This window comes from Pipra filicauda, unplaced genomic scaffold (genome assembly GCF_003945595.2).
Source record: "Pipra filicauda isolate LSUMZ 115617 unplaced genomic scaffold, ASM394559v2 scaffold28_size6257848_pilon, whole genome shotgun sequence".
NCBI classification, from domain to species: Eukaryota; Metazoa; Chordata; class Aves; order Passeriformes; family Pipridae; genus Pipra; species Pipra filicauda.
The window spans coordinates 2,375,065-2,401,045 of NW_024104409.1; the positions used below are offsets into that span (position 1 = coordinate 2,375,065).

Here is a 25,981-nt window from a genome sequence, read left to right on the forward strand (position 1 = left end):
CCTCAGGGTCTCTCAGACTACACCTGAGCAAAGTTTTTCTTGCAGCTACAATGTTCAGTGTATCTTCCCTTGTCACAATCCAGTTTTCCTAGACTGTTAGTATCTTTGCAGCCTATGAGTCTTAGAGGACATATGATGGAGAAGGTGTTTCTGTTTCTGTCCAAGACCTTCCCATAGGTGTGATGGAGAAGGGAAGAGATGGGTGGATATTCAAGGAAGGATCTATACTGGACTTGATTGGACTCAATGATCCTATAGGTCCTTTCCAACTCAAATGATTCTATGGCCCAAAGCCTTAGCCAACAATTTCCAGGGTAGCAATACTGAATACAGCAAAGCTCAGGGCCCTTCAGAGGTCCTTATGCCCAGTCAGAGCTCCGGTTCTGGCCTGGTGGGGTGGGATAACCTCCATTTTCTAATCCGACTGCACCTGTGACAGCTGGGAACATGGGAGGTGATCAAAGCTGCATGGCCCTCTATTCTTTGCCCAACATCCACACCACTGTAAAATCCAGTTGAAAGCCTAAGATAGCTGAGAAAATGTACCATCAAAACAGACTTGCTGTGTACTGGTGCATGAGAAGAGCCTGTAATATCAGCCATATTCTTCAGTTGTATCTACAGTCCTCATAACCTCACACTTTCTTTGGAAAAACAGACAGGAATGAGGATGTAGCTTGTGATATCCGGTACCTGGAGGACCACTGAAGTGTCTTGGATTTACAAACACACTTAAAGTGAGCAACAAACCATTCCTGAAACTTAGTGCCAGACTCTGCTTTTATTTGCTCTGATAAATGAGTTTCAATGCAGTGTTAATGCACACTGCTTTTACCAGGAATTAGACTGTCAGCTTTAGCATGGCATATGGCATTTTGTTGTATCAACAATTAGGTGTTTACAGGCATGTGATTTTATGCCTAAGGCTATCTTCCACCAAGCAGTAAGGGTTTGCACAGATGGTGCGGATTTCTATAATCAAAGAGCTTAGGTGGAATAGCAGAGCACTGGAAGGTTGTGTTCAAGTCTGATAATACCTTGAAGAATTGTAATTTCTCCTTGATTGTTCCATCTCAGAGGCATACAGCAATGCACTACCTCTATCCATTCCCTACAGTGTGTCCCATAGAAAATAATTTTGCATTCCCTTGTGGAATTCAATTATCAGTGTTACAATTCCTCTTCAGGATGTTAAAGTATGTATAAGGAACCTGTTTCTGATCTCCAGCTGACAGACACGCACAGTTTTATACTTCAGTATAAGCACAATCTGCTCCAATCCCCTGGTTGCTTCCTAGTCGAGTGCTCTTTTGCAGTGCATACGAAATCTCTGATTATTTAAAATAGTTAAAAATAGCTATGGGTTAAGAGCACTTGAACTTTTTCGTGCTCTTTGAAGTCTAATTTAGAAAACCTGACAGGGTTCATCATTCTGTTCCTGATCAGTATAATCTATAACATTGTGGGTGGTGAAGTACCAGCTAGACCAAGGGAAGATGACTACTCTCTAGTAAGCTGTTGAAACAAAAAAGGTATTAAGAAAAAAGGCTTGGACATAATTCAGTAACAATCTTCATCAGCTGAAATGGTTTTGTATTTTAAGTGAACTAATGAGCTATAATTATTAGTTATCTTGGAGATGGTGATCAGAAAAAGCGTTTTGCATAATGCAAAGAGAACAACACAAATGGAAGCGCTGTCTGTCTCAAACAATCAGACAAGGTCCCTTTTGTTATAATTAAAGGTAATCACCTTCCTTACTTCTTAAAATGTGCTTCACAGTTTATACTTTGACATCCTCATACCACCACCCCATCACTATTTATGGTACAGTCACATCTGCCGTAGCAATGGAGGTTTTGAAAATGTTTTACCTGGCTTTTAACAGATGGATGTTAATGGGATATTTATTTACAGCATAAAATTAAATTGAACCTGAATCTTAATGCACAATTTACATAATCAGCTTTGTTCTGAGCTGGTGAGCTGTTTTTCCAGCACTTGGGGCCTTTCAGTCACAGCTGCATCAAAGAAACAGCCACTGAGAATGGAGATTAAACAATTTCCTAAAGCTAGAAGTCTTGATGTGAATCTATTATTCCATATTAGAATCTCATAATTTCTCCAGACACTGCCATAAGATCAAAGATGTCTGTTAGAGCTTTGGCATAGCCCATGATCAAAAGGAAGATGATTGATTTGCATTTAGAAAATATTTCTACCAATTATATTTTTCTGAAAATTTGAAAATTCTGCAATTTTATCTTTTGCACCAAAAACATTAAAAAAAAAAAACGGAGGCATAGGTTGATGAAACCAGGCTGAAAAACCAAAATGTATATGTTAACAATGAGTTTGGTGAGATTTGTTTGTGCTGTTTTTGCACTATCATCCTCCGTCTGCTAATGCTCAGCTCGGCTGGAGTTTTGCCGCAGGCTTCAAGAAGCACAGGGCAGAGCCCTCAGAGGCAATGCTGAATATGTGCTCAGTGCCTAATCCCTGACTCTGACGCTGCAGGAATGGCTGTAGAACTGCATGGGATTGTTCCAATCCAAGTGCAGGACCCACCACTTTGCCTTGTTGAATCTCATACAGCTGGCCCCAGCCAACTCAGATTCCTCTGTAGAGCCCTGTGGTCTGCAAACTGGCTGAGGTGCACTCAGTCCCCTAGTCCAGATTGTTGATAAAGATATTAAACAGAATTGGCCCCAACACTGAACACCTCTAGTGACCAGCTGCCAGGTGGATGTAACTCCATTAACCAGCACTCAGGGTCTAGCCATGCTGGCACTTTTTAACTCAGCACCCATCCAAGCCATAAGCAGCCAGTTTCTCCAGGAGAATGCTGCAGAAAACTGCGTCAAAGGCTTTTCTAAAGTCCAGGTAGACAATGTCCACAGCCTTTCCTCATCCATTAGGCAGGTCACCTTGTCACAGAAGGAGATCAGGTTGGTCAGGCAGGACCTGTCTTTCACAAACCTATGCTGGCTGGGCCTGATCCCCTCATTGTTCTGTGCATGTCATGTGATTGCACTCCAGGTGATCTGTTCTATAATCTTCCCTGGTACCGAGGTCAGGCTGACAGGCCTGTAGCTCCCCGGATCCTCCTTCCAGCTGTTCTGTAGATGAACATCACATTTGTCACCATATCAGTTGACTGGATGTTAAACAGTTGACTCTCTGTTTAGCCAGAACTGCTGGTAAATCATGGAGAGTGACTTGGTGAGCACTTCCACCAGTTGCCTTGGTGTCCATATGTGAATCTCATCTGGCCCCATAGGTTTGTGTGTGTCTAAGTGGTAAGGCAGGTCATTGACCATTTTCTCTTGGATTATGGGGGCTTCATTTTTCTCCCTGTCCTCAAGCTCAGGGGGCTGGGTACCTGGAGAACAATTAGTCTTACTATTTTAGCCTGAGGCAAAGAAAGCATTAAGTACCTAAAATCTTCTCCTCATCCTTTGTCACTATGTTTTCCTCCTCAGCCACTAAAGGATTAAGATTGTCCTTAGACTTCCTTTTGTTGCTGATGCATTTATAGAAACATTTTTTTATGACAGTAAGTTCTATTTGGGCTTTGGCCCTTTCAATTTTTTCCCTGCATAACTTCACAATGTCCTTGTAGTCCTCCTGAGTTGCCTGCCCCTTCTTCCAAAAGTCATAAAGTCTCCTTTTTTTTCCTTAGTTTCAGCTGAAGCATTTCATTAAGGGATGTGACCATCTCTCAGGCCTTGGCTCTTCCTACCTAACCTTGACCACTCTCTGCAGTCAGCAGGAAAAGACCTGCACCTTCTGAGAACACCAACAAACAGCCTGCACCACCATGGGAAGCATGGGGTTTGGCCAGGACCACAGCTTTTGTAGCATATCCTCAATTTCATGAAATCACAAGCAAAACTCTGGGAAAACTGTCTTCAGCAGTTAACAAGAACAAGCCAGGGCTCAGGGAAGCTCAAAATACTTTGAAAAAATCCCTAACTTGCAATTTAGGGATGGGAGGATGTGGTTGGGCTGCTAAGACAAGCACAAAAGGCCGGGGCAGGTGTTTTACGAAGACAGCACAAACCCAGCTGTATTAAGCTGTCTAATAAGAAATGAGAACGGGAAAGTCAGCATTTACACAGAGCCCAGCTACAGGCAATAATCCAATTTACAGGGAAGTAAGAGGCTGCTGGTGACCTTGCCAAAAACCCAGCTTTCCAAAAATAGTACTGAGAAATGAGTAGTGCAAAAATAAGGGGCTAATCAGCAACAATAAGAAGGAGAGAGACAGAAAGTTTGTCTCTCTGCAAAAGGTAAATTATACACTATAAAAATGACATCCATCCATTTCAAGCCAAAATACTTATGAGTTTCCAGGAATTTGTAAATCAGTGAACAGGCTAGGAAAAATTATTGAGCTTACCCCATTTTTCCCCAAACCTGCCTAAATTTTAGTATAATTACCAGTTGTTTCTATAAATAGCTGCTGTTGCATTTTTCCTCCATTTGTACTTTAAATAGGGTACAAAAGCTGTGAGTCCAGCCCATCTCGCCACCACACACTCTGGATGGAGACCTGTAGGATACTATGATGGTCCCCACTGAAGTGATTAATGACACTGGCTGGGGACATGGAACAAGGCAGAGAATGGACAGTGCTTAGGACTGTCCCTATGCAGTCCTGTGGCACTCTGCAGGCAACTCAGTCAAATCTCACCATCTGTGCCCTCGACATTATCAGATCGAGCAATACTCAGGTGGACCAAGCAATACTCATGATCATCTGCCTTTCTAGTACCACCCAGAAATTATCCTCCACTGTTGTCACTAATTCTGTCTGGTTTGTAACCAAATAAGCACAGACCGGAGGTTTGGTACCTTCTGGGATTATGAGAGTTTGCTTATCACACAGTCCTCTGCAAGACTAAGTGATGGACAGTCATTATGGGCATTGTCATCTCAGCACATGACAGACTTGAGAAACCTTTAAGGAATGAGTCAATTCAACTTCTCTGTGAGAGATGCCAAAAAACATACATCAGGTATAGACTTTTTTTATAACCAGGAAGATCAAGGATCCAAAGCAGTGACCAAAATGCAAAGGGTTCACAAAACCTAATTCCCACCAGGAACATCGTTAGCATTCAGCAGAAGTAGTGTGTTCCTCTCAGGATCCTACATGAGTTTGTGACAGTTAAACTCTGCCCAAACTGACTCCATTTTATTCACAGAGTAATAATTTCTCCACACAAGAGACATCTGAGTCAGCTGCTTAATGAAGGCATCTCACAGAAAGCAAAGCCAGGGACTGGAATACGCTTCCAAGCTGGTGCCACCTTACCACTTGATGAAGCACCTCCTCTGCCTAGGCCTGCCAAAATCTTCACTCAGAACGCTCCAAACTGAACGCCTAAGATGGAAATAATTGTCCCCAAAGTAATTATAGAGGCAACAGAGAGAAACAAGGGACTCCAGCTGGTGACACAGCCTACCCTAAAATTTTTGTCTAAAAGCGGTCAGATAAATCACAGCCTGAAGGTGCTCATTTCTTCCAACAGGCTGGAAAGGAAGCCCAGGGTCACCAGCTGACTTGTGGATTTCCTGTCCTGGATGAACACTTGACATTAGGTGAGATTACTCCCAAACGCCTGGTGGAAAGTTACATTCCATGTGTCCTTCCTGCCCATGTACAGGGACATGACAGGATTCAGTGCCCTGACCACTGACAAAGGAGTGGTTTATTTCTTCTAACAGGACACAAATTACTTTGTTAAACATGAATATACAATCAAAACTTGTCACTACTGCTACCCTCCTCTGGAGCTCTGCATTAGAGTCTTCATAGTTCTATTTCTCACTCTTAACAAACATTCAAACATGGTGAAGGAGATGGCTAAGAGAAAAGTAGCATGTTTGAAGGCACAGAAGCATGAACATGTTCCCCAGCACGGGGCTGAGGTATTTAGCTATTTATAGCTGTGATCCAGTCATTAAGCTGTAGCAACTTGCTGTCGGCACATCTTCCTATTAATGAACATTGCTCCTCTTCTCACCTGATCCTTACACATACAGCCCTCCCTGCACCACTGAGAGCCAGCCCTTTACCTTCAACCATGAGAGATTTTCCTCAGCATCTTGAAGCCCTAACAGCAGAAGAAAATGCCACTTTCTTTAAGCCTCTGAAGTAAACAGTCATCACTGGGACTTGGCATGGGGTTGTCTGAGTGAAATACAAGGTGAAAGATAATTCATGCTTTAGGTAATTTGGTGCCAAATCACTTAGAGACCTATAAACTAGAGTGACAACACGGTTTTGGGGTCCTGTTGCAAGAGATAAACCTCACCATAACCTTTCCTTTGCTTTACAATAAAGCTCCTACAATTGCTCTGCAGAAGTCTCCTTATGCCTGTCTTCTTAGATTACCTAAAGGCTCCTATATTCTGCCTGAAAGATTGTGACAAATTGCACTGCATCCAGGATGTCCAAGACAGAGGAAAATGTGTTTCCAGCTGCTCTGGTCACACAACTGAGACTAGACCAGATTTTTAAACATGAGCATATCAACAGGCTCTGCATCTCCTGTGTCAGGAGATTACTTGAGACTGCATGTCCTTTAGAGCATGAGCAGATACACCTCCAAATACCAGCCTGAGTCATGGAATAGACATCAATATGCCATTTTTGGTAACGTATTTGCTTGCTCTGGAGCAGGTAAAAACTTGCCTTATCTGACCATCCAAGAAATCAAGAGAGACCTCACTGCTCTGTTTAGGAGATGACAGATTGCCTGCTCCATTCTCTCTTGTGGCCCCACCATGATGTCTGGGAGGAGGGATCCTCCTTTATTCATTATCACTTTGTAGCAGAGACCTGTGAGTATGCCCTTGGACTATGAGCTGGTACCCACATTTCTCACGGTAATCTTCTTGTCCACCCCTTCTGGGCTACAGTTACGTGCAACAGTTCAGCAGCAGTGCAAAAGCAGGCAGTTCTTCCCAACAGCAGCGTCCCCCACAGCCTCAGCATCCACATGAGCGTGACACCTCTGCTCTTTCTCTCCCCTGCTGTCACAGGTGAGGATATACCCCTGACCTTCCTTCATTTTCTCTAGGGCTGTATACCTGGGGCAGGACCCAGAATTTTGAGCTGCCAATCACTGGGTCAGATCTGCTCAAAGCAACTTAATGGTGAACTGCAGGCTTCCCATCAGCTGGTCTGTATGCAAGAGGGGATGGTGGCTGCTAAATTGTACAAGATTTGAAAGCAAAGCTGAGGAAAACACGTGGCGGGGGGGGGGGGGGGGAACTGCTGAATTGATGTCAATTATCAACAGTTTAAAACAAAGGAGGGAAATTATCAGACAATCAAACAAAAAGGCACTACAAGGACAAGGTATGACAATCCTAAGAGAAGTAGCAGCAGGACCAAGGCGCAGAGAGGTCAGATGTTCTCTGCCTGCCTGCAGTGGTCTGATCAACGAGTGCCCACTGGATGATAGATCAGGGCTGGTGAAGATATTGGGGCTTACCCAGAAAGAATGTGGCACATATAATGTGTTTTTCTGTGTCCCATTTTCTTTCATGGGTCCATGTCATCTGGAAGGCTACATTTTCCATAATCCACTGCTTACCCTGTATGAAAGACAGAATGCTGGTGCATAGCAGAAGATACTTCAGCCATTGAACTTGGCCATCTGTAAGAAAGTAAGTGACCACCAGAGACTCAAATTCAGCTCACAGCTGGTATCCTCAAGCATGAATTATCTTTTGAAGATCTTGGCCTTATTATCAGAAACTTTGAAAAAAAAAAAAAAGCTGAAAAACATGATTCTTGACTCTAGGCAAATTCATGGCAGTCACTCACACCATATAATCAGAAGGTGAAATACATCTAAGTAGTACAAGAAAGTTTCAGAATAACACAATGTTCCCCAGATGTTTTCAAGCTCTACTGGGATTTTATTAGGTTTCACAAAAAAAAAAGGAGAAAAGCTTTCCAGGAATTGAACTAACAGGTCTTAGAACAAAGCTTCATGTGTCCCCAAGCTGATGCTTAGTTGACAGCTTCTGTCCTGCTTCTTCATACATTGGGGAAGTGATGGCAATGATCTCCTTTTCCAGCATTTCCATTTGAGCCATAATGTCTGACACAGTGTTTTTCACAGCATTCAGCTGCAGCTTCAATTTATTGTAATCTTCTTGGAAGGATCCATCCATGTCATAGAGACTGTGACAGCCCTGTTTCTCCCCAGGGAGATGGTTCATTTTCAGGAAGTTGTGGTGGAGCTCGCATAGGTCTGGGACAACCCAGAGAATTTCATGCTTACCTGGTGTAGTTGTGGCAGACTTGGTCTTATTCTGGGTTGGAGTAGTGCTCTTCTTTTTACCTTCATTTTTCTGCTGGGGGACTGGACCAATGTTACCTTTTTCCACAGCTCTGATGGTATCAGTGTTCTTCTGAAGATCTGAGGGGGCATCTTTGCTCTCTTTATGGACTGTGATGGCTTCTTGGTCTTTCCAGGTAACAGAAACTGCTTTATTCTCCCGCTGGAAATCCTCAAAGACTTTATTCTTTTCCTGGACTGCTTGGAGAGCTTTTTTGCCTGGGCTGAACTGAAAGTCTTGGAAGAATGGAAATGACTTGTTTTCGTTCTGGAGGCTTTGCTGAATAGCATCAGTGTAAATAAACCAGACAGCTTTTTTCTGTGACTGACAAAGCTCTTGTAGAGCTTTGTTTTCTTCCCAGAGCATCCTGGTTTTGATGCAGAGGACTTGGTTTTCCTGCCAGAGTGCTCTGTTCTCCTCCCAGATGCTCCACTCATTCTGTGTCTCCTTGCTAAAGAGTTTCCGGTGGGAAGGAAAGGGTGGCTGGCAGTAGATCTCATTCCCCCATTTACCATCAGTGAAGACAAACATCTGATCCCTTGGTTTCATCCGAGGGGTGATATAGTCTGTCTCAGGCTCTGTACACTGCATGCTCTGGTTCCTCAAATCAAATGCAGACATCGCCTTTCTTTAGTAAATTGAGGAGGGCTGTGTGAAAAGGTTTTTTCCAGGACTTCTGCAAGGGGCCACTGTCCACTGTCAAGGAGTAGGTGACACACTGGGACTGGAGAAACTTGATTAGGACTGAAAGAACAGGGAACACAAATGCATAGACTTACTGCCAAAATTCCAAATCAGAATCAGACTACATTAATGATAGGAACGAGCAAATAAATCAGTTCTCACAGTTGACCGTGTTACCCCTTTGATGCTGAAAGGTAAGGAATACACCAGATACTTAACTTATAGAAGCTGAGAAAATTGGCATTGGTAGATAAAGCACCCCTATGGCAGCACTACAAGCTGTTGATAAAACCTTGGACTTTTCCTTTGTCTCTCTACCGCATTTTTATGGACCTATAAGAGAGCAAAATGCAAGAATATCTTTTGCCTCAGAATAACCTGTTCCCAAATGACTGACAGACGAACAAATTAAAAATTGTTATGAGACTGAAACAACTTTACAAAATAAAACATTTTTAAAGGATCATAGAGCAAACTGGCCTTGAGAGAAGGATTTTCTTGTTGATGTTGAGTAGCCTGTGTTAACTGGACACCACAAAAATGCTGTGGCAGTTTTGGTCTTAAAATCCACAGAACTGCGAACAGGAAGAGCATGAAGTGATACACTATGCACAGATAATTTAAAACTCCAAACCACAGCCCTGGGACATCAAGACCAAGACAGCTCTGTTGCTCTTTGCATGTTTTTTTGACAAGCTCCCATCACCATGGTCCAAACACTGTCACAACCCATAGATAATTCTCCATCTTTCTTTCTCATTTCTCCTGTCACTCTTTTCTTTATATCCCTTGATAGTTCTGTTATTTTTCTTGCTTTCTAACCCTACAATAGTGATTGCTTATCTTTTTCCTACAGTCCATCTGCCTCTTTTTCACATCATCAGAAAACTCATCTCTAAAATCCATACTGCAGGGCCTCACCTTTAATGTTTCTCATTTCAGTCACAGAAACCTCAGCTGAACACTATTCCCCCCCTTTCCTCTACCCAAAATGTTGCAGCCTGAATCACCTTCTAGTCAGGAGTAAACCACGGCAAATGAAGGACTTCAGTCTTTTACATGAAAAAAAAAAGCAACCCACCAAATAATCAAAAATGTTTTGTGCCAAAGAAAAGCTTATTTTCTGCAGTTTTAACCAAAATTAAATTAGTGTGATTTTCATGATGAAATTATTTGAACTGAGGTTGAACTGTTTTTATAACTAAATTGTTGGAATTCTTAGGGTTTCTGCACAATGTTTCTAACAGAGCAAATGTGCCTTTTTCTAGTTAAAAAAATAAGAAAGAAGTTAGTTGTCAAATTTCACTCAGGTCTGCTCCTCTCCCCAGCTGCCCTTCTGTCCCTTGGAAAGCCTTTTTCTGCCTTTTTGTCCATGAGGAGAGTTTTACCTTCATGAATCTTGCCCTCATGTCTCTACTCCAGGCATTAAGCACAGGGTGACCACCACACACAATATCCTCGTAGCCTCCAGCTCTGCCATCCCATTGTGCATGCTGTGTCCTATTTTTGCCTCTCCTAATCAAAACCTGTTGCTTCCCCCCCTTTCCCTGTCATTTTCACAAAACAGCACTGCATCTCCAGGCTCCTCCAGGTTTCTTCTGAGAGCAAATATTGATAGATGCATCCTTCACCCCCTTACTAGCTTGTCCAAATGCTCATAAAATTATTGCTTCATTTAAAATCCAAAAGTCCTTAATATAGGAGAGGGCTATTGCAATATAGGTATGGTTGAAGTAACACTTGATTTTATTGAAATAGGGTTTCCATCTGACTTTCAGTGTTGTCTTCCACATCACTGGCTGCTTAATCACATATAAGACTTGTGTTTTCATAGTATTATTTCTCTTCTAAAAGGGATTTCCCCAAAATCTCTTTTTTAGCAGCTTTGTTTTCACTTACACCACATATGTTCAGAGCCATATGTTGCTCCCTCCCTTGCACCCTTTCCCCTGCAGCCTTTCTGATCCATTCCATTCCACTGGGGTCCCCATCCCATTGAGCCATTCACTTAAGAGTTGAACTCGATGATCCTTGTGGGTTCCTTCCAACTCAGAATATTCTGTGATTCTGTTTCCCCCAACAGCTCAAAGACAGGGGCAGAGGGCAAATCAGTAACATGGGGAAAAGACCCCTAAATATCCAGAGGAGATGCAGAAAACATCCAGCATCATAAGCCCAGACCCACCTGCCACTGCGTATGATGGGCCAGCAGCTAGAGTTGTTAAAGTCACTTACGGTTAAAGTGTTTAGACAGCATATTTTCAGGATAAACAGAAATGTATAATATATACGGCCTTGAAGGACATTATCTTGGGGACAATTAAACCTGACAGTGGCTCTGTCAGCTCTTTTGCACTCCAGGGGACACATCGACCCAAGTTTCAGAGAGAGACTTCAAGTTGTCCCGCCTCCCGTATAATTTTTCCCCCATATCTGAATAACCCTGGGAAATGCTGGGAGCTGGGGTGGATGGGCAAGGTAGCCAGCTGCAGGGAAGCCACACAAAGTCAAGACAGGCTGGGCAATTTGATTGCACTAAACTGCACACCCAGCACATGCTCACCTTCTCACTGAAGCCAGGGCTCTTCCCTTCTCCCCATGGTACAGCCAAGCATCCCGGTCTGAGCTCCTGCTGCTGCAGAGTGTCCAAGGGCAGAGAGAGTGCACAGCAAGGGACAGTAGGGACTGATAGTGATGTGAGCACTGGCAGAGACCTTGCTCCAGATGCAGCCACCTGCCCCACCCCCAGGGGCTGGGAGCTCCTGCACACCCTCCTTGCACAACCCACTTCTGCACTTCTTCCCTGCTGTCATCTCAAGATTGTCTTCGATTTTTCCCAGCATTGCTCTTTTGGGTTATTTCTCATGGAAACGACCTTTCTGCTAGCTCGGCTCCCATGCCCTTTCCTGATCCCAGACTTCCTGATCTGCCTTTGATGCTCATAACTGAGAGGCATTTGGATGGATTCTTTCTCCATCACACCTGCTTAAAACAAATTTTGTTTGTATTTTGAATCTTCAAATTATATTTGTTGCTGGACTGATATTGATAAGTTCAAAAATCACGTCCTTGTATGCGCTATGAGAGTTGAAGTTATTTTCCAAGGACAATGTGGGTTTGAAGTTCTTCTTTGACTATAGGTTTAAGAGCAGATTATCACTAAACCCTATTAAGAAGAAAGTAGAATATGCAGGGCATTCATGCATTGCAAGTTTAGATATTATTTGTATCAGCTATTCCCACTTCCATGTCTTTAAATTTCTAATGATCTCATTGTCTTTCTTATTTGCTACATCTTTCAGATGTGGAATTTTTTTTTCTAATCAGAGTTCTTGAATAATAAATACAGCAGTTAATTTCTTTTCCAGTGAAAATTACCATGGTGACATCAGCCTCAAGGTGACTGTTATTGCTTTAGGAACTTGGAGGTACAGTTCAGCTTTGGTGTTATATGAAAATTATAAACTCAGGTATAAAATTCTTCTCTGTAATTTCTCCCTTGCTTTTATTTAATCTTAGACAACAAAAAAAATCACAGATTACTATGGCAACTCCCCAGGGAGCATTCTTCTTTATTTGAGCTCCAGGATCTTGTACAGGAAAACAGAAAAACGTCCTCAAAAGAGAAAGGAAAATATTTCAACATGGGGTGCTTGTGCTTGGCCTGCCATCAGAGGGAATTTAAGGGCACTACCCTGTGCAACCAGTTTTCAGGAGAGGTGACTGAAATGGCCAGTCTGAACTTCAGGAGAACTGGGTCTGTGGGCACTGAAAGTGACCTCAGATGAACAGTTAGAAGTCTAAGAGCTGACTAGAAACTGACTTTAAATAGAGACAAGTGCAGCATAAGACTGATCAGCAGAGAAAGCCTGCTTAATCAAAAACCATGGAGAACTAAGTTGGTAGTGTATCTTTACCTTTTCTTATGCAGTATTTTCCTTAAAGTTGTGTAAAGTTCTTCTGGCAAGTCATTTATTTGCTGAAAATTATGAATTCAAATGCCAGTACATTTAAATCAAATTTAGTGAATATCATGAAATATGTTTATGCGCACATCAGAATTGGAAATGCTGCAACAGCTCACTGAAGAATTTTTTGTACCAGCTACACTGATTTTTGAACTGAACTCCCGAAAGGACTGAGATGTCATTCACAAGATTATAAAGGCAGAAATAATGCTGAGTGTGTTCCCCTCCCTACCAAGAGACAAGCAACTTCTGCTCTGTAAGAAGGGTTTGACCTGACTTCCCAGCTGAGTGCTTTGTCCAGAGCTTCAAATTACTCAATTTCCCAAAGATGTTTCACTATACAAAGAATTAAATATTAATTGGAATCAAAGCCATATTCCCCATCCCACCCACACACCTTATATCAGGCTGTTCATCTGACTTTGTTGTCCTTCTTCTTGGCAGTTATCTGGTTTTAGAAAGGATTCAGTGGGAGAGAGTGTATGACCCCAGACACACTTATATAATTCTCCATGTTCCATGCTGGGGTGCAAGAGATCACCCAGTGATGGGCTGAAAGCAAGGGGGAAGAGTGAGGTCTGAACTGCTGCCACGAAGATCTTGCAAGACCCTGTAGACCCCATACTAGCCTCCCTCCTAGTGGAAATGGTGGCATGTACCTGCAGTAAAGTTCATCCCTTTCCTTTCGTTGCGTTTGCGTTAGAAGACCTGTCAAAGTGCTTGCACTAATAATAATCTTTTGCTTTTTTTAGTAAAAGTATAATGTTTCTTTGAATTTTGAGCATCTTCTCTCTTTTTCTATTCTCATAAATGTGCTATATTCCCAAATACTTATTTGATGAAACCAAAGGCATGTGCTGCCACTTTTTACCATCCCAAACACATTTGTTCTTCTGAAATGCCAGCTTCTGTTCATGTCAATGCAGGCTGGTCTCACCACACACTCATTCACTGTTCTCCAGTGCATTAAGCCTGGATGCAAATCCCACCTAGTCACTAGAAGGCCTCTTGCATACTTGAGTGCTCTTGAATCATCTCCTGACCTCAATAACTAGATAGGGAGTAAAAATGATGTTTTCTCAGTTTTTGAGGCAGTGAAGTGTCTGGAGGGAGATGTGGTGATATCTTAGCATAGTATTTTTCCCAGGGAGAGATGAGTGCACTTCGTCAACAGTGTAAAAATCAGTAATGAAAAACTCCAGATCAGTTTTTTTTGAGACAGATAAATGGCTCGAGGGACACACCTATGTCAACCTCTATTTAGACTAATTGTCCTTCCAGTGACACCATCACAAAGCTGCGTTTGCCTTGGTATAACCCTCATACATCCAATGCCATGCAAACACCAAACTCTGCACATTCCTGTCAACAGTGGGTCAGCTGAGAGCTGAAACAAAAGGTAGAAATATCTACTTTCATACCTTCTCTCTGATTCTAATTTCATTTTAGATATTGGGCAAGTCATCTGTTCCCATACCCCCATTTCCTCAGGTTCTCAGAGAGTTTGGGATACTGACTTTCTGATGCAAGTGTCAAGAGAAATTAATTTTTACTTTTAAAGTGCCTTGAACATGAAAGTATGACAGTAAAGAAGCCCTACATGCTACTTTTATTTATATCCATGATTGTAATACACACATTCTTTACAAGGTGAAGCAAAACATTTAACTTTTGCTAGTAAGTGACATCTTACAGACATGTCAGGCTTTGTGTTGTTCCGCCTTAGATCTCATTCCCACTTTGCTTTCTTTCTACTTCAGCTACGAATATTTCAAAAATTTCATCAAAACCATGTGCAGTCTCTTGGTCAACTCTAAGCCATCACCTGTCAACACTATTCCTTTGTGCTGTGCCTCTGTGATATACTGCTTGTGAGCCTTGCCAACAAAACACAGCCGAACTGCTGTATCGCTCTCGTAGTTCTGCCTGATCAGATCAAAATTTACAGAGCACGCTGTGCTGCTGGAACAGCCCATTAGTAGTTTATTGTTGATTAAATACTAGAAAAAATTATCATTGGTGCACTTTTTTCAGTTCTGCAGGCAGAGGTACGCTCACCACAGCGGATGGAGGGGCAGAGCTAACATTGCACCCAGAGGAGTTCCTTGGTCTTTCTGTACACAGGGACAATTTGGATTGGTACAGTCACCTCAATGTGCCACACGTGACCAGGAGGTATCCCACATGGCCTGCAAAGGACACTCTGAGAGGCAGGCCTGCCACCAGGATGTGCTGAACACACTGTCCCTGACCTCTGATACTCGCAAACCCCAAACAGCAATAGGCAGTGGTGTTCAGGCAACAGACTTGAGCCCTTCATGGTTTGTCAGCCAAGTGATGCTTGGGCCCTCATTACTGCACTTCTCTGCTGACTGCAGTAGAGCTTAAACACTTTACTATCCTGTAGGTATTACATGTAGACATCTCAAAGTAGCTGTCTACAGTTTGGAGGTGAATTCTTCCTGGCCCTCAGCGTTGTTGGATATGATGTGCCACTTCCTAAAGGCGTAGATGTCTCTCCCTGCAGTGAGTGCTGAGGATTCTGCAGTTATTAGCCTCCTCAATTAAGGTGGTTAAAACAGAGCCTCACACCCCAGCAGAGAGCTCCAGCTCAGCTTGGCTCACACATGCACCGTATAAGGGAAGGTGTTGCTGAGCCAACAACTGCTGCATGGCCTGGGACACCTAAATGGGATCAGCTTTGCAGAACAGAAAACTGTCTCTTCTTGACAAGGATTAAAAAAACTATGTGCAAAATTCCTGTCTCTCATGGGCACCAAGCAAGATGCTGCTAAAATTGTGGTAACAGGGGGAACATTCCATTTCATGTGCAGAGGCAGGAGCTGTGAGTCTTGGTGAGTAGAAAAGAACACGAGAGCACAGACTTGAGCTGTGATGTCCTGCAAACATGCAAGATTTGGGAGTTGAGGGCATTTCAGCTCATGCTGAACACAGCAGTTCTTCCACATGACAAGTATCTCTGGGCGAGAGGAAAAGTCAGTGGTTCCATTCCTGATTGACAGGGAGAAAATTGAGAGTTCAAGCTTATTAAATAATCTCTAATAGTGATTTATGGGGTCCTGTACATTTTAATCTAAAAAAAAAATTAAAATCATCTAATTAGCTAAGTGTGTAATCCTGTATATTAATTGTCTATTAGCCACTTCTTAATTATAACGGAATGGATATCAAATAACATGTGATGTCCACGTCGCACCAATTAAGCCATTATCAGACTAGCTCCTACTTTAATAAGGATCTGTTTAACTGAAGTCTAACCATTTCATTTTATTTTAAAAGCAGTACAGAAGAGGAAACAAACACCTTAAAAAAGTAGTATCCTATTAGGACTTAAGAGACACTGTACTGTAAAAAATGATACATGAAGAATCATGAAACCAACATAAAAATTCCATTCAGACACTAATCCAAGGATTTATCAAGGAACCTGAAAACCCAGATCTTGTGTTTAAGTTCCTTATTCATCCACGCAGACCTTCTGGCATTTTTGCCTGACTTCCTCTTTGTTGGGATGTATTGCTCCTGAGCTTGGAGGAGGTGATCCTTGATTAATAACCAACTTTCCTCTTTGGCTTCTCTGTCATTTGGAGAAGGAATTTATTATCAGTGCATTCCAGGAACATCCTGGATCATTAATGTCCTGCTGTGTTGTTCCTCCAACAGATATAACGTTGGATGAAGTTCCTCCTAAGGACCATGGCTTGTGAACATGAGGCCACTCCTACCTGTCTACAGAACAAGTCATCCACTCAGTCTTCCTGGTCAGGCAGCCTGGAGTAGACCCCCACTATAATGTCACTTATCCCTGCTCTCCCTTTAATCCTAGCCCATAAGCTCTCAGTTGGTTCCTCATCCATTCCTAGGCAGAGCTTCATACACTCCAGCTAGTCACTGACATAGAGGCTGACACACTCCCTTCTCATCTCCGCTTCCTGTCCTCCCTGAAGAGCTTGTATCCCTTCATTCCAACACTCCAGTCACAGAAGCCATCCCATCACATCTCCAGGAAGCCAATAAGATCACAACTCTGCAGGCATGCATACTTCTATAATTCCTTTTGTTTATTTCCCATGCTTTTGATAGAGTCATTTAAGTTGGGTCCCCCATTAAGCTGACTTACTGGCTGGAGTGGCCAGAATCACATTGTGCTGCTCTTCAGGTGCTCTCCTGCTGACCTGGGATCCCTCTCCAGGTTCTGAGCATCTCTGGCTGGCACTGGCATCAAACTGGTAGGAGTGGATAGATTGAGGTTTCCCTCCCCTGGTAACATTAGTTTAAAGCGCCCTTCACTAGCTTGTCAAGCCTATGACCAAAGGTGTTCTTCCCCTTCTCTGACAGACGAACCCCATCAGCTCCCAGTAGACCAGGTTTCTCAAAGTGAGTCCCATGACCTAAGTAGCCGAACCTCTGGCTGTGGCACCAGTGTTGTAATCATTTGTTGATTCTTCAAAATCAACTGGCCCTTTCGAATCCCTTCCCTTTGACCAGGAGGCCCGAGCATCTTAGAGGAGCACTGTACCCCAGAGATACCATTTCTAAAAATTATGAACAGTCACTCCTAAGATTTTATATAGACTCTTCTCCCCCTTTCTGATTACTCATGTTTCATTTTCCAAGAAATTTTGAAATAGCTTACTTGGTCTTGTACCCATGTTCTGACAGGCAAACACTGCTCAGTACAACTCTCTCAGTCTTTATGGGCATGCAAGATTTGTTCTCCCATTACGTTATCACTAGATCTGCAGAAGCAGACTTCTAACAAGGCACAGAACCCACCCGGTAATCTTATTAAAAATCAGATTTGGCATTCAGATTCAGTCTTTGTCTGGTGGGTTTCTCAAATGGTAGCTCTGTCACCTGAGTTTTGCAAAAAGCTCTGCACCCAGCTTCAGGGACTGTCCTTCCACAGCATTTTTGCCTGCCATGGCACCCGGATTTTTACTGAAGCTGATGGGCTTGTGCAAAGCAAGCATCCTAGGAAAAATATAAATATCTTGAAGGATCTCTGAAGCTTAATGCTGGACAGCGCACTTTTGCCAAACTAGATATTCAAAAAGCACATGAAGAAAAAAAAAAAGAAAATATAGGCTCATAACTAAACTTCAGATGTAGAGTGGCACTGAAAGAAGACCATTTCAAGCTCTGTGGAGCCACTGGTTTACCTTTTCTAGCACGTATCATGCTTTGATGGGCCATGGCACACTTTACTTAGAGGAACACAGTTTTAACACCTGCTCATCTCAGGATTTAAATTGCTGCCAGAGTACTCTTTTAATGGTATGCCTAAAGAATAGAGGTTTCAGTGACGAAAAAAGAGAATAAACAGTTAGATCCCAGGTATTATTGTTAAGCACACATAGGAACAGTTAAAGAGGCAATTGTAGAAATGTTATGCAACCCCTAGCAATGATTTTATGCCACAGAAGCAGCCCCTCTTACCCATTTCCCTCATCTTTTAATCTACAGTCTGTCATGGGGTGAATAGAGGTTACAAAAGTTTTGCAAAACTACCTGCAGACATCTGTGCAAATTTGGGGTCACTGTCTGTCCAAATGCTCTGTGGTGGAACTTGAAAAATAACTGGAACCAGAACACACATCCACTTAGAGAAATGCAAAGAGAAAGAAACAGGTTAACCTGTCTTCATATGTGTCTGGAGGATATCATTAACATTAATGTAGTCATAAAGCAGCACCTGCTGGCTCAATGCAGCAAATCTTTGCCTACTACCAATTAACTCTTCAAAAAATAATACAGAACAGTTTTTGCCCTTCTGCCCCAAGCACAATAACTTGTTTCCTGCTAAGCATTGTTAATTATAATGTCCCTGCTGCTCTGCCTTGCTCAAATGAACAGCCCCATGAGTGGCATAAGCTTCATAGCAAGGTGTACCTCAGCAGGAGCAAGTGCAGAATTATTGAGCTTTAAAAAATATTACACTACCTTTTATTACTATTGTTGTTCCTTACTTGGTGTAGAGCTTTCACTCTTAACCACCCACAAGGAAAAACCCACACATCTGTGAGATACTGGATCCGAATCTCACTAAATTATTGATATGGGTTGGAGGTAAGGCTGCCTTATCACATAAGGCCTGCTGAGAGCATGTGGCAGAGTCGAAAGGTCCTGCAGTGGACATGGCTGAGCCCATGCAGAGCACATGGCATCACTGAAGGCCCTGCAGCCGGGCTGTCAGTCAAGGCAGACCTGCCTGGTAGCCCACCCACACCACACCCCTGCAGCCCGCGACTGCCTACAGCATAATTCACTCTGGCCTGGAAGACACTGACTGGATATCCTGCCTGGGAGGGAAAATTGAACTCTATAAATACATGAGACTCCATACGAGCTCACTCTCTCTCTTCTCTCCTGCAGCATGAACCATGTGAACCATCAGATCTTGTCGATAACCATTTTTTCTTTTCTCTCTCTCTCTCTTTTCTCTTGCTGCCCGCACCATGTGAATCATCGAATCTTGTCATAAACCATTTTTCCTTTCCTCTCTCTGCTTCTCTCTTTCTTCTCTCTTTAACCTTTTAATCTGTTTTCTTCTTTTACTCTTTTCCTTCTCTTATGGGTAACTTAAAACCAATGAGTTGAGTTTTACTAAAGCTGGTATACTGATTGTTTGTAGTGGGTGTAATGGGTCTTTGTGCTGTGTTTTAGTGAAACATTTTTTCTTGGTTGTATTTTACTCCTGTAAAATCTTTTGCCAAAATATCTTATTTTTCTCACTAAACTAAAAGAATTTCTCTTAGAGAAGAGTGTGTGACTCTTTCTCCGGATGCTAATTCGAGGTTATAATGAACCAAAAGGCTTTCAAAAAGTCTTAAATAAAATGCAACTGCTCTGGGCAGCTTATGGCTTAAAATCTGGCTTAAAAAGTGTAACAACATCTCTATCAAAGAACAGATCTCACCTAGGTGAAGGGACAAACTCCATGAAGATATTCCCATTGCAGTAATGTCAATGATTGAGTGAGCAAAGTCTGAGAAAAAGGCTTATGTGGGGCAAGTTGTGTGATGAGATGGGGAGAGACTCCTCAAGAAAATCTGTAACCTTGTTCTGCATTGCTAAATGTGAACTACAGTCAGATTGCTGATGGGAAGAGTGAAGGTGAAAGTGACCCTTCTTCTGTGGTTAAGTGTAACAGGTCTGTGACCATGCAGCTGGACATTAGCTGTGTGCTACTAGCTTTCACATGTCCTTGGTTCTCCTTCAGTGGCCTTTTTAAATCAGCTCTTCTCCAGTCGATGCAACTGCCCCTTGTGCAAGGTTTCTGATATGGTGTCCAACGAGGTCACATATACATAAGCTTTGGATCTCTGATTTACAGTGTAAGAGACACTGTCTCTTCTGCAAGGTGTCTCTTACAGCATGTCATGTTATATGACTGAGCTGCTAGCCATGTCAGGTGTCCCTCCTGGTCTGAGCAGAGTTGGCTGTATAAGAAGCAAAGTTAAGCTGCTTCTGCTTAGGAAAAAGATAGCTCTTTTCTTTCCACCTGTATACAGAGATGAGTTGGTAGAAAAATGTGATGCCTATTAAAATATTTTGAATGGTATTTAACCTGAAAATTGTGGTAGAGACCATAATCCATCTGAACTTTCTGTACAAAATAAACATACAATTTGTGATAGTCATTAACGAACACCATTTTGCATAACACAAACACTGAGGTTACACATTGTGTTGATGTTACTCTTCCTCTTCTCTTACCAAAATCACTTTCTGCACAGACAGAGTATCAGGAATCTGATTTACTGTTCATGCTTGTCAGAGCATTCCAGGTGATCACAGACCAAGTACCATGGTGCTCCTTGCTGAATGGACAAACACCGAGGACACTGGTTCCTGTACTTACAATGGAAAGACAGAAATGTGTAAATAGTTCCTATTTAAAACCAAGTTGTCATTAGTGCCTGATTGTATGTTTATTCACAAGTTTGAACTGCATGGAAAAGAATAGTTGTTCTGGCTGACAAATCTCTGTCAGCCCTTCTTTTGTGAGACAATCAAGTTTTTCCAGAGCTATGAAATGCTTTGTATTATTTGCTGCTGTGATTTTCAAATCTTCTGTATCTAACAGGGTACCTGGAGACTGCCCTCCTGTTTCTAGCAAAGATTTCTACCTGACACTAATAGGAAGACTGCATCTCGAAACCACCTTTTGGAGACAGAAAGGGGAAGTCCAGTGACCTGGGAAGCCTCATATGAAATGACTAAACCAAAGCCTGTCATCATCTTACAGACATGTCATCAGCCCATATCTCCCTCACCTTTCACCTCAATGTTGATTAGTTTCTACAAATCTCATCCCAAGAATTGATGAATGACAGAAAAAAGGTATTTCTGTGGCTTGCAGACCAATTTTTTGCAATGCATCTTTATCTGCTTTGCCTGATTGATCAAAGATACCATTATCTGCTGTACTCCACAGTCTCATTGACTAGGTGCAGCCTTGCTAACCCCAAGCCTTCAGAAATCATAAAGCTTGCTAAAACTAAAATTAAAAAAAGGGGCATTCTCCCTTGTTCACTTCTGGATTCAGGATCTTTATAGAGGTCAAATTTCCTTCTTACCCCTGGGAGAAGGTACTTTCTTTCTAATGACAAAGGATGTTGTCTTGCAAATAATGAGACATCTGCCTAATTATTTATCTTTGTTTTGTCATATTTACCTTTGTTCTGTAATTTTCTTCCCAGAAAGAGCTTACTTGTTATATAAGTAAAAGACTACACCTTGAGCATCTATTTCATGCAACTTCACCTCAGAAGAGAAAAGCAGACAGACTAGACAGTAGCTACCTCCAGCTCCTCTGGCCAGTGTGATTGTTAACAGACCTTGCAGTCCTCTCTGTTCTGTCACCTGCCAATATCTCAATTTCCTTCTCTTTACACTGGCTCCATGCCACCAAATACTGAGCCCTTAGAAACTGTCTCCAGTCACCTCCATTTACACCGAAACGTAACCCTCATTTCCTCTTTCTCAAAAGCCCCAGGCAGTACTGTTTAAAGGCAAAAATTCAGATGCAATAAATGTGCTTGAGCAAATGAGATCAGAAATTGCTTACCGTGTTGTTGAAACACATCATCTTTGATGCACAACTGCCACCAATGCACAGACATACCTGGGTGATGATTAGGGCTGAGCTGCAGATCTCCTGGGAGGTCTGCTAAAGAAACCACTTCTGAGATGTAAGTGAATGTTAATACCAGGTGAAACTATTATCTTTCTTGGGATACCTGTGTTCTTAGAGAGGAAAACAGCACTGGAAGCACAGACACAGAAATCTGAAGCAGCATTCCTTCTGCATTATGCATGTAAAACATCAGTACCTGAGAAATAACATCACATAACCTTTTTTTTTTTTCTCCCAAACAACAGAATCACTGAAAAACTTCCTAAGTAAAGGACAGCAGATGTGGGTAACAAAAGTTGAACAAATATCTGGTCAGAACATGAAGTTTATTAAAAAGATAGTTGTTTTAAATGCCTTGTCATTTGCATATACATATAAAATAAATTATAGAGATAGTGGCTCTTCATTATACTGACATCTTTTTGTATTGTGTCTGAGAAACCACAGGTACAAGTTCACATACATGTCACTGCACAAAGTGCTTGTGGTAATCATTTTCATGGGGAAAAATAAGCAGTTGCAGGATCATATATTTTCTGTCGTGAATTCAGTTAATGCACACATCAATCAGATTGTCAAAGCTGTTTCCAGTCCATGACTGGATATTTCCAGCTTTGACATGTTATATCAAGGAGAACCAGAATCCTTGAAACATAATTTTATCATACGCACACTCTCTCTCTCTCTCTATTTACTGCTTGCTTCCCATATTCAACTTCCCTAGTAAATTCTTTATATCATTTGCAGCTGCTTCAGAATCCCACAGTCACCAGCTCATTAGCAACATAAAGATCCCATTCTTCTGAGAACCTTCCCTGGGTTTCCCCCAAAATTTACAAGGACTAAGATTTCCACTATTCAGGTGGGTTTAACTATCACATCCTTCTAACCTAAATTGCTCTGGCATTCCTTCATGCATTTGCACATTACTGTCTAATGTCTTTCATCCAATTTCAAGAATGTACCATTCTTCTTTCTTATCCTTGTTTTTTCATTGTTATTCCCTTTTGCACTTGATGACTCAGTGTCTGGCTGGTCATAATTTGTTGATTATGAGCTGTGTCTCTTCTGAGGTTTGGTTGAAATTTAGAACTAGCCTAAGATATGTTAGTCACAGAAGAGGGTGTGAGAAGGAAGAAGAGTTGGAAAATCTATATTTTTTTCTTGTGAAAATTGAAGACCCTGGAATTAGAAATGACCTTTTCTTCTATATTTTTTTCCCAGATTAAAATTGTGAAGAAATATGAAGTTTTCTCCCCATGTATACCATGTATCACATAACAGGGACTCTGGAGTTGGGTTTTTCAAGCCATGAAGACACAGCACTCATTGAGTGAGTACTAGCACAGGAAATTTCTAGGAATGTCCACTGAAAGAGACAAACTCAGATGTGCTTTACACTATCACCGAACAGGTTAACTCCACCTGATGAACTGTCCTTTAGAGACAGGCACTAGAGTTGACAATGAGCTCGTGAAAAATGAAGAGGTGCAATTTATTCAAAGGACCAAATATCTCACAGAAAGGGGCAGGGGGAAGGGAGGAAAATGCAGCAGGGGAGAGGGGTCAGAAGCAGTCCAAAATTTGTGCAGGCAACTGCAGCATAAAAACAACCGAACCAGTACTACCCCGAGAACTCAGTCATAAATTTTAATGGCTTGTTATCTTTACAAAGCCTTCAGCAACACAGTAAGAAGTGCCTGTTTTCCCTCATTTCACATCCTCACTATTGAATGCTTTCTTTTCCCTCCCTGATGTCATTTTAGTCTAAACAATGTATCTGTTTTGAGTGCAAGAATGAAGCAGACTGCTAGCAGGGACGGAGATGTGTGCTACCTGGAAACAGCCCAGCTCCCATCCTTTCCCGAAATCGTTCCCTGTTAGCCATACCTGAGGACAAGCTGGCTATGTTGTGGTCAGTCAAGGGCATGCACCAAGGGTAGCAAAGAGACAACACGTCCCAGAAGCTTGCTGGGTTGTGCCTGCATGCAGCAGGATCTCAATCCTTTGAGGTGTTGTCAAACGCTGTTTGCCTTCAAGACGTCTATTAAACGCTAGATTATAGAATGCCCTGATAGGTTTGCATGAAGGGCATTGTGAGACTGACTGACAGACTGATGGGATAAAGATGTCAGGAAAACCTTCAAAGTTTAGTTTTGACAAAAGTCAAGAAAAAGAACTGCAAAGGATTCCAAACCTTGTTGCGAACAGGCTTTCCCACAGATTTAACAGGGAAAATAAACGTGCAAATTCCAGTAGACCCTACTTTGAGTCACATTAGTGATTCAAGATGCTTCATCGTTCTCTACATCATACGAATTGCAGACTTTATATTTCCCAGACTCTAGTGATAACAAGCCCTATAATTAGGTATCTGTCCTTTGCAATCAGCACTACAGATTTCTGTTCATGGGAGAAAAATTGTAGGGCGGGAGAACCACTCAAAAGCTGTCACCAGCGTAGTGTGTCTGGCTAATGGTTTCAGAAACATTAGAAGAGAACAGTTCCTTAATTTTGGTATGTAGCATGCTAATAAAAATGTTCCTGTTCATTTGTCTGTCTGAGTGAACCCACACAAGTTTTGGGTTCAAGCTCATTTTCTCAGCCTACAGTAGTTAAGTAACAGATTTCTTCTGATTTCCTCCTTCCTCATACCCGTGGAGCTGTTTTCCTGCTTGACTGGCCACAAACTGTTCCTGCTTATTAGTCAAGATTTGCTTTTCAAGTTTGATAAAGCAAGATGATGAAGAAATGCTGCCTAGGGCTGGTTTAGGAGTAAGAATGAGAGCAGTACCCATGCAGTTTGCTAGTTTCTGTTCTTTGACTTGAAATGAAGAGCCTATATTGTCAGCAGGCAAGAATCAAACTGTTACTGGACTATCCTGGAAAGCTTTGAGAGGTAGCAACAAGGAGGTTTTGGTGTAAAATCTTGGCCTATTGAAGTCACAACAACATCAAGTGAGTGAGGGATTTTACATCCAAAGGAAGATGCGTTTACTAGTCTTATCATGGACTTTAGAAGCAAAAGAGCAAAAATTGTTCTGATTACCTTGCCTACAGTAAGGCAAAAGCCTGCTGCTCGCTGCATTGCACCACTGAGATCGCAGCAACTCTGAAAGACATTCTGGTAGAGTTCCTCTGGTCCCTGTTTTATGTCTGGAGAAGTAAATTTCCCCACCAAGTTGTCTTTGACTATATTTTAAAAATGAATTTCATGCCAGTGCCTCCCATTCGTCACTGTAGCAAAACTGCCTCTGGAGGAAGCAATGACAGCTCTCAGACACAATCTTCTGCCCAGTACTTAGCCAATAGTCCTTCATCTCTGAGGTTTCCAAAACCAGGAGGGTTATTTTCAGGGACACACATATTAAAATTAATGCTAAATAAAAAGGGCTGCCTGCCGTGGGGCTTGATTGGATATGAACAAAGAATGTCACTTTCTGAAGTCAACCTGCACGTAGATCATTTTTTTTTCACCACCTAATCATGATTGTGAGAACATAAATCATGAGAATTACAATAAGCAAGCCTGATGAATGTGCACCACAGGAACTCCAGCCTCAATCCCCTTCGAGGTCATCACTGGAGACAGTCCTTTTCTGGGGCTTGGCTTCTACAGCCTGGCACATCCACTCCTTAGCCACACTCTTTGGAGGGAGATAAGAAGTACACCACCTTTGCTTCTGTTTTGTCTATAGCCTGTCTCTCCTTTTAACCTGAAAATGAAGCCCCATAAGTGTCTGTAAAAGCTTCCTGCATTTTTTTTCATTCACTTACAATGAGGCTCTTAATAATTGGAAAT

At 42.1% G+C, this 25,981-nt stretch overlaps 1 protein-coding gene across 1 annotated transcript; it reads right to left on the minus strand.

The window, feature by feature from the left end:
• Window positions 1–8,002: 8,002 nt before the first annotated feature.
• CBY2 (chibby family member 2) lies at window positions 8,003–11,700 on the minus strand. Its single transcript, XM_027720299.2, has 2 exons — window positions 11,612–11,700; window positions 8,003–9,108 (listed from the first exon to the last, which is right to left on the minus strand). The coding sequence occupies exon 2, from the start codon at window positions 8,983–8,985 to the stop codon at window positions 8,011–8,013; it is 975 nt and encodes a 324-aa protein (XP_027576100.1). The 5' UTR covers window positions 8,986–9,108; window positions 11,612–11,700; the 3' UTR covers window positions 8,003–8,010.
• Between the last annotated feature and the right edge of the window lie 14,281 nt (window positions 11,701–25,981).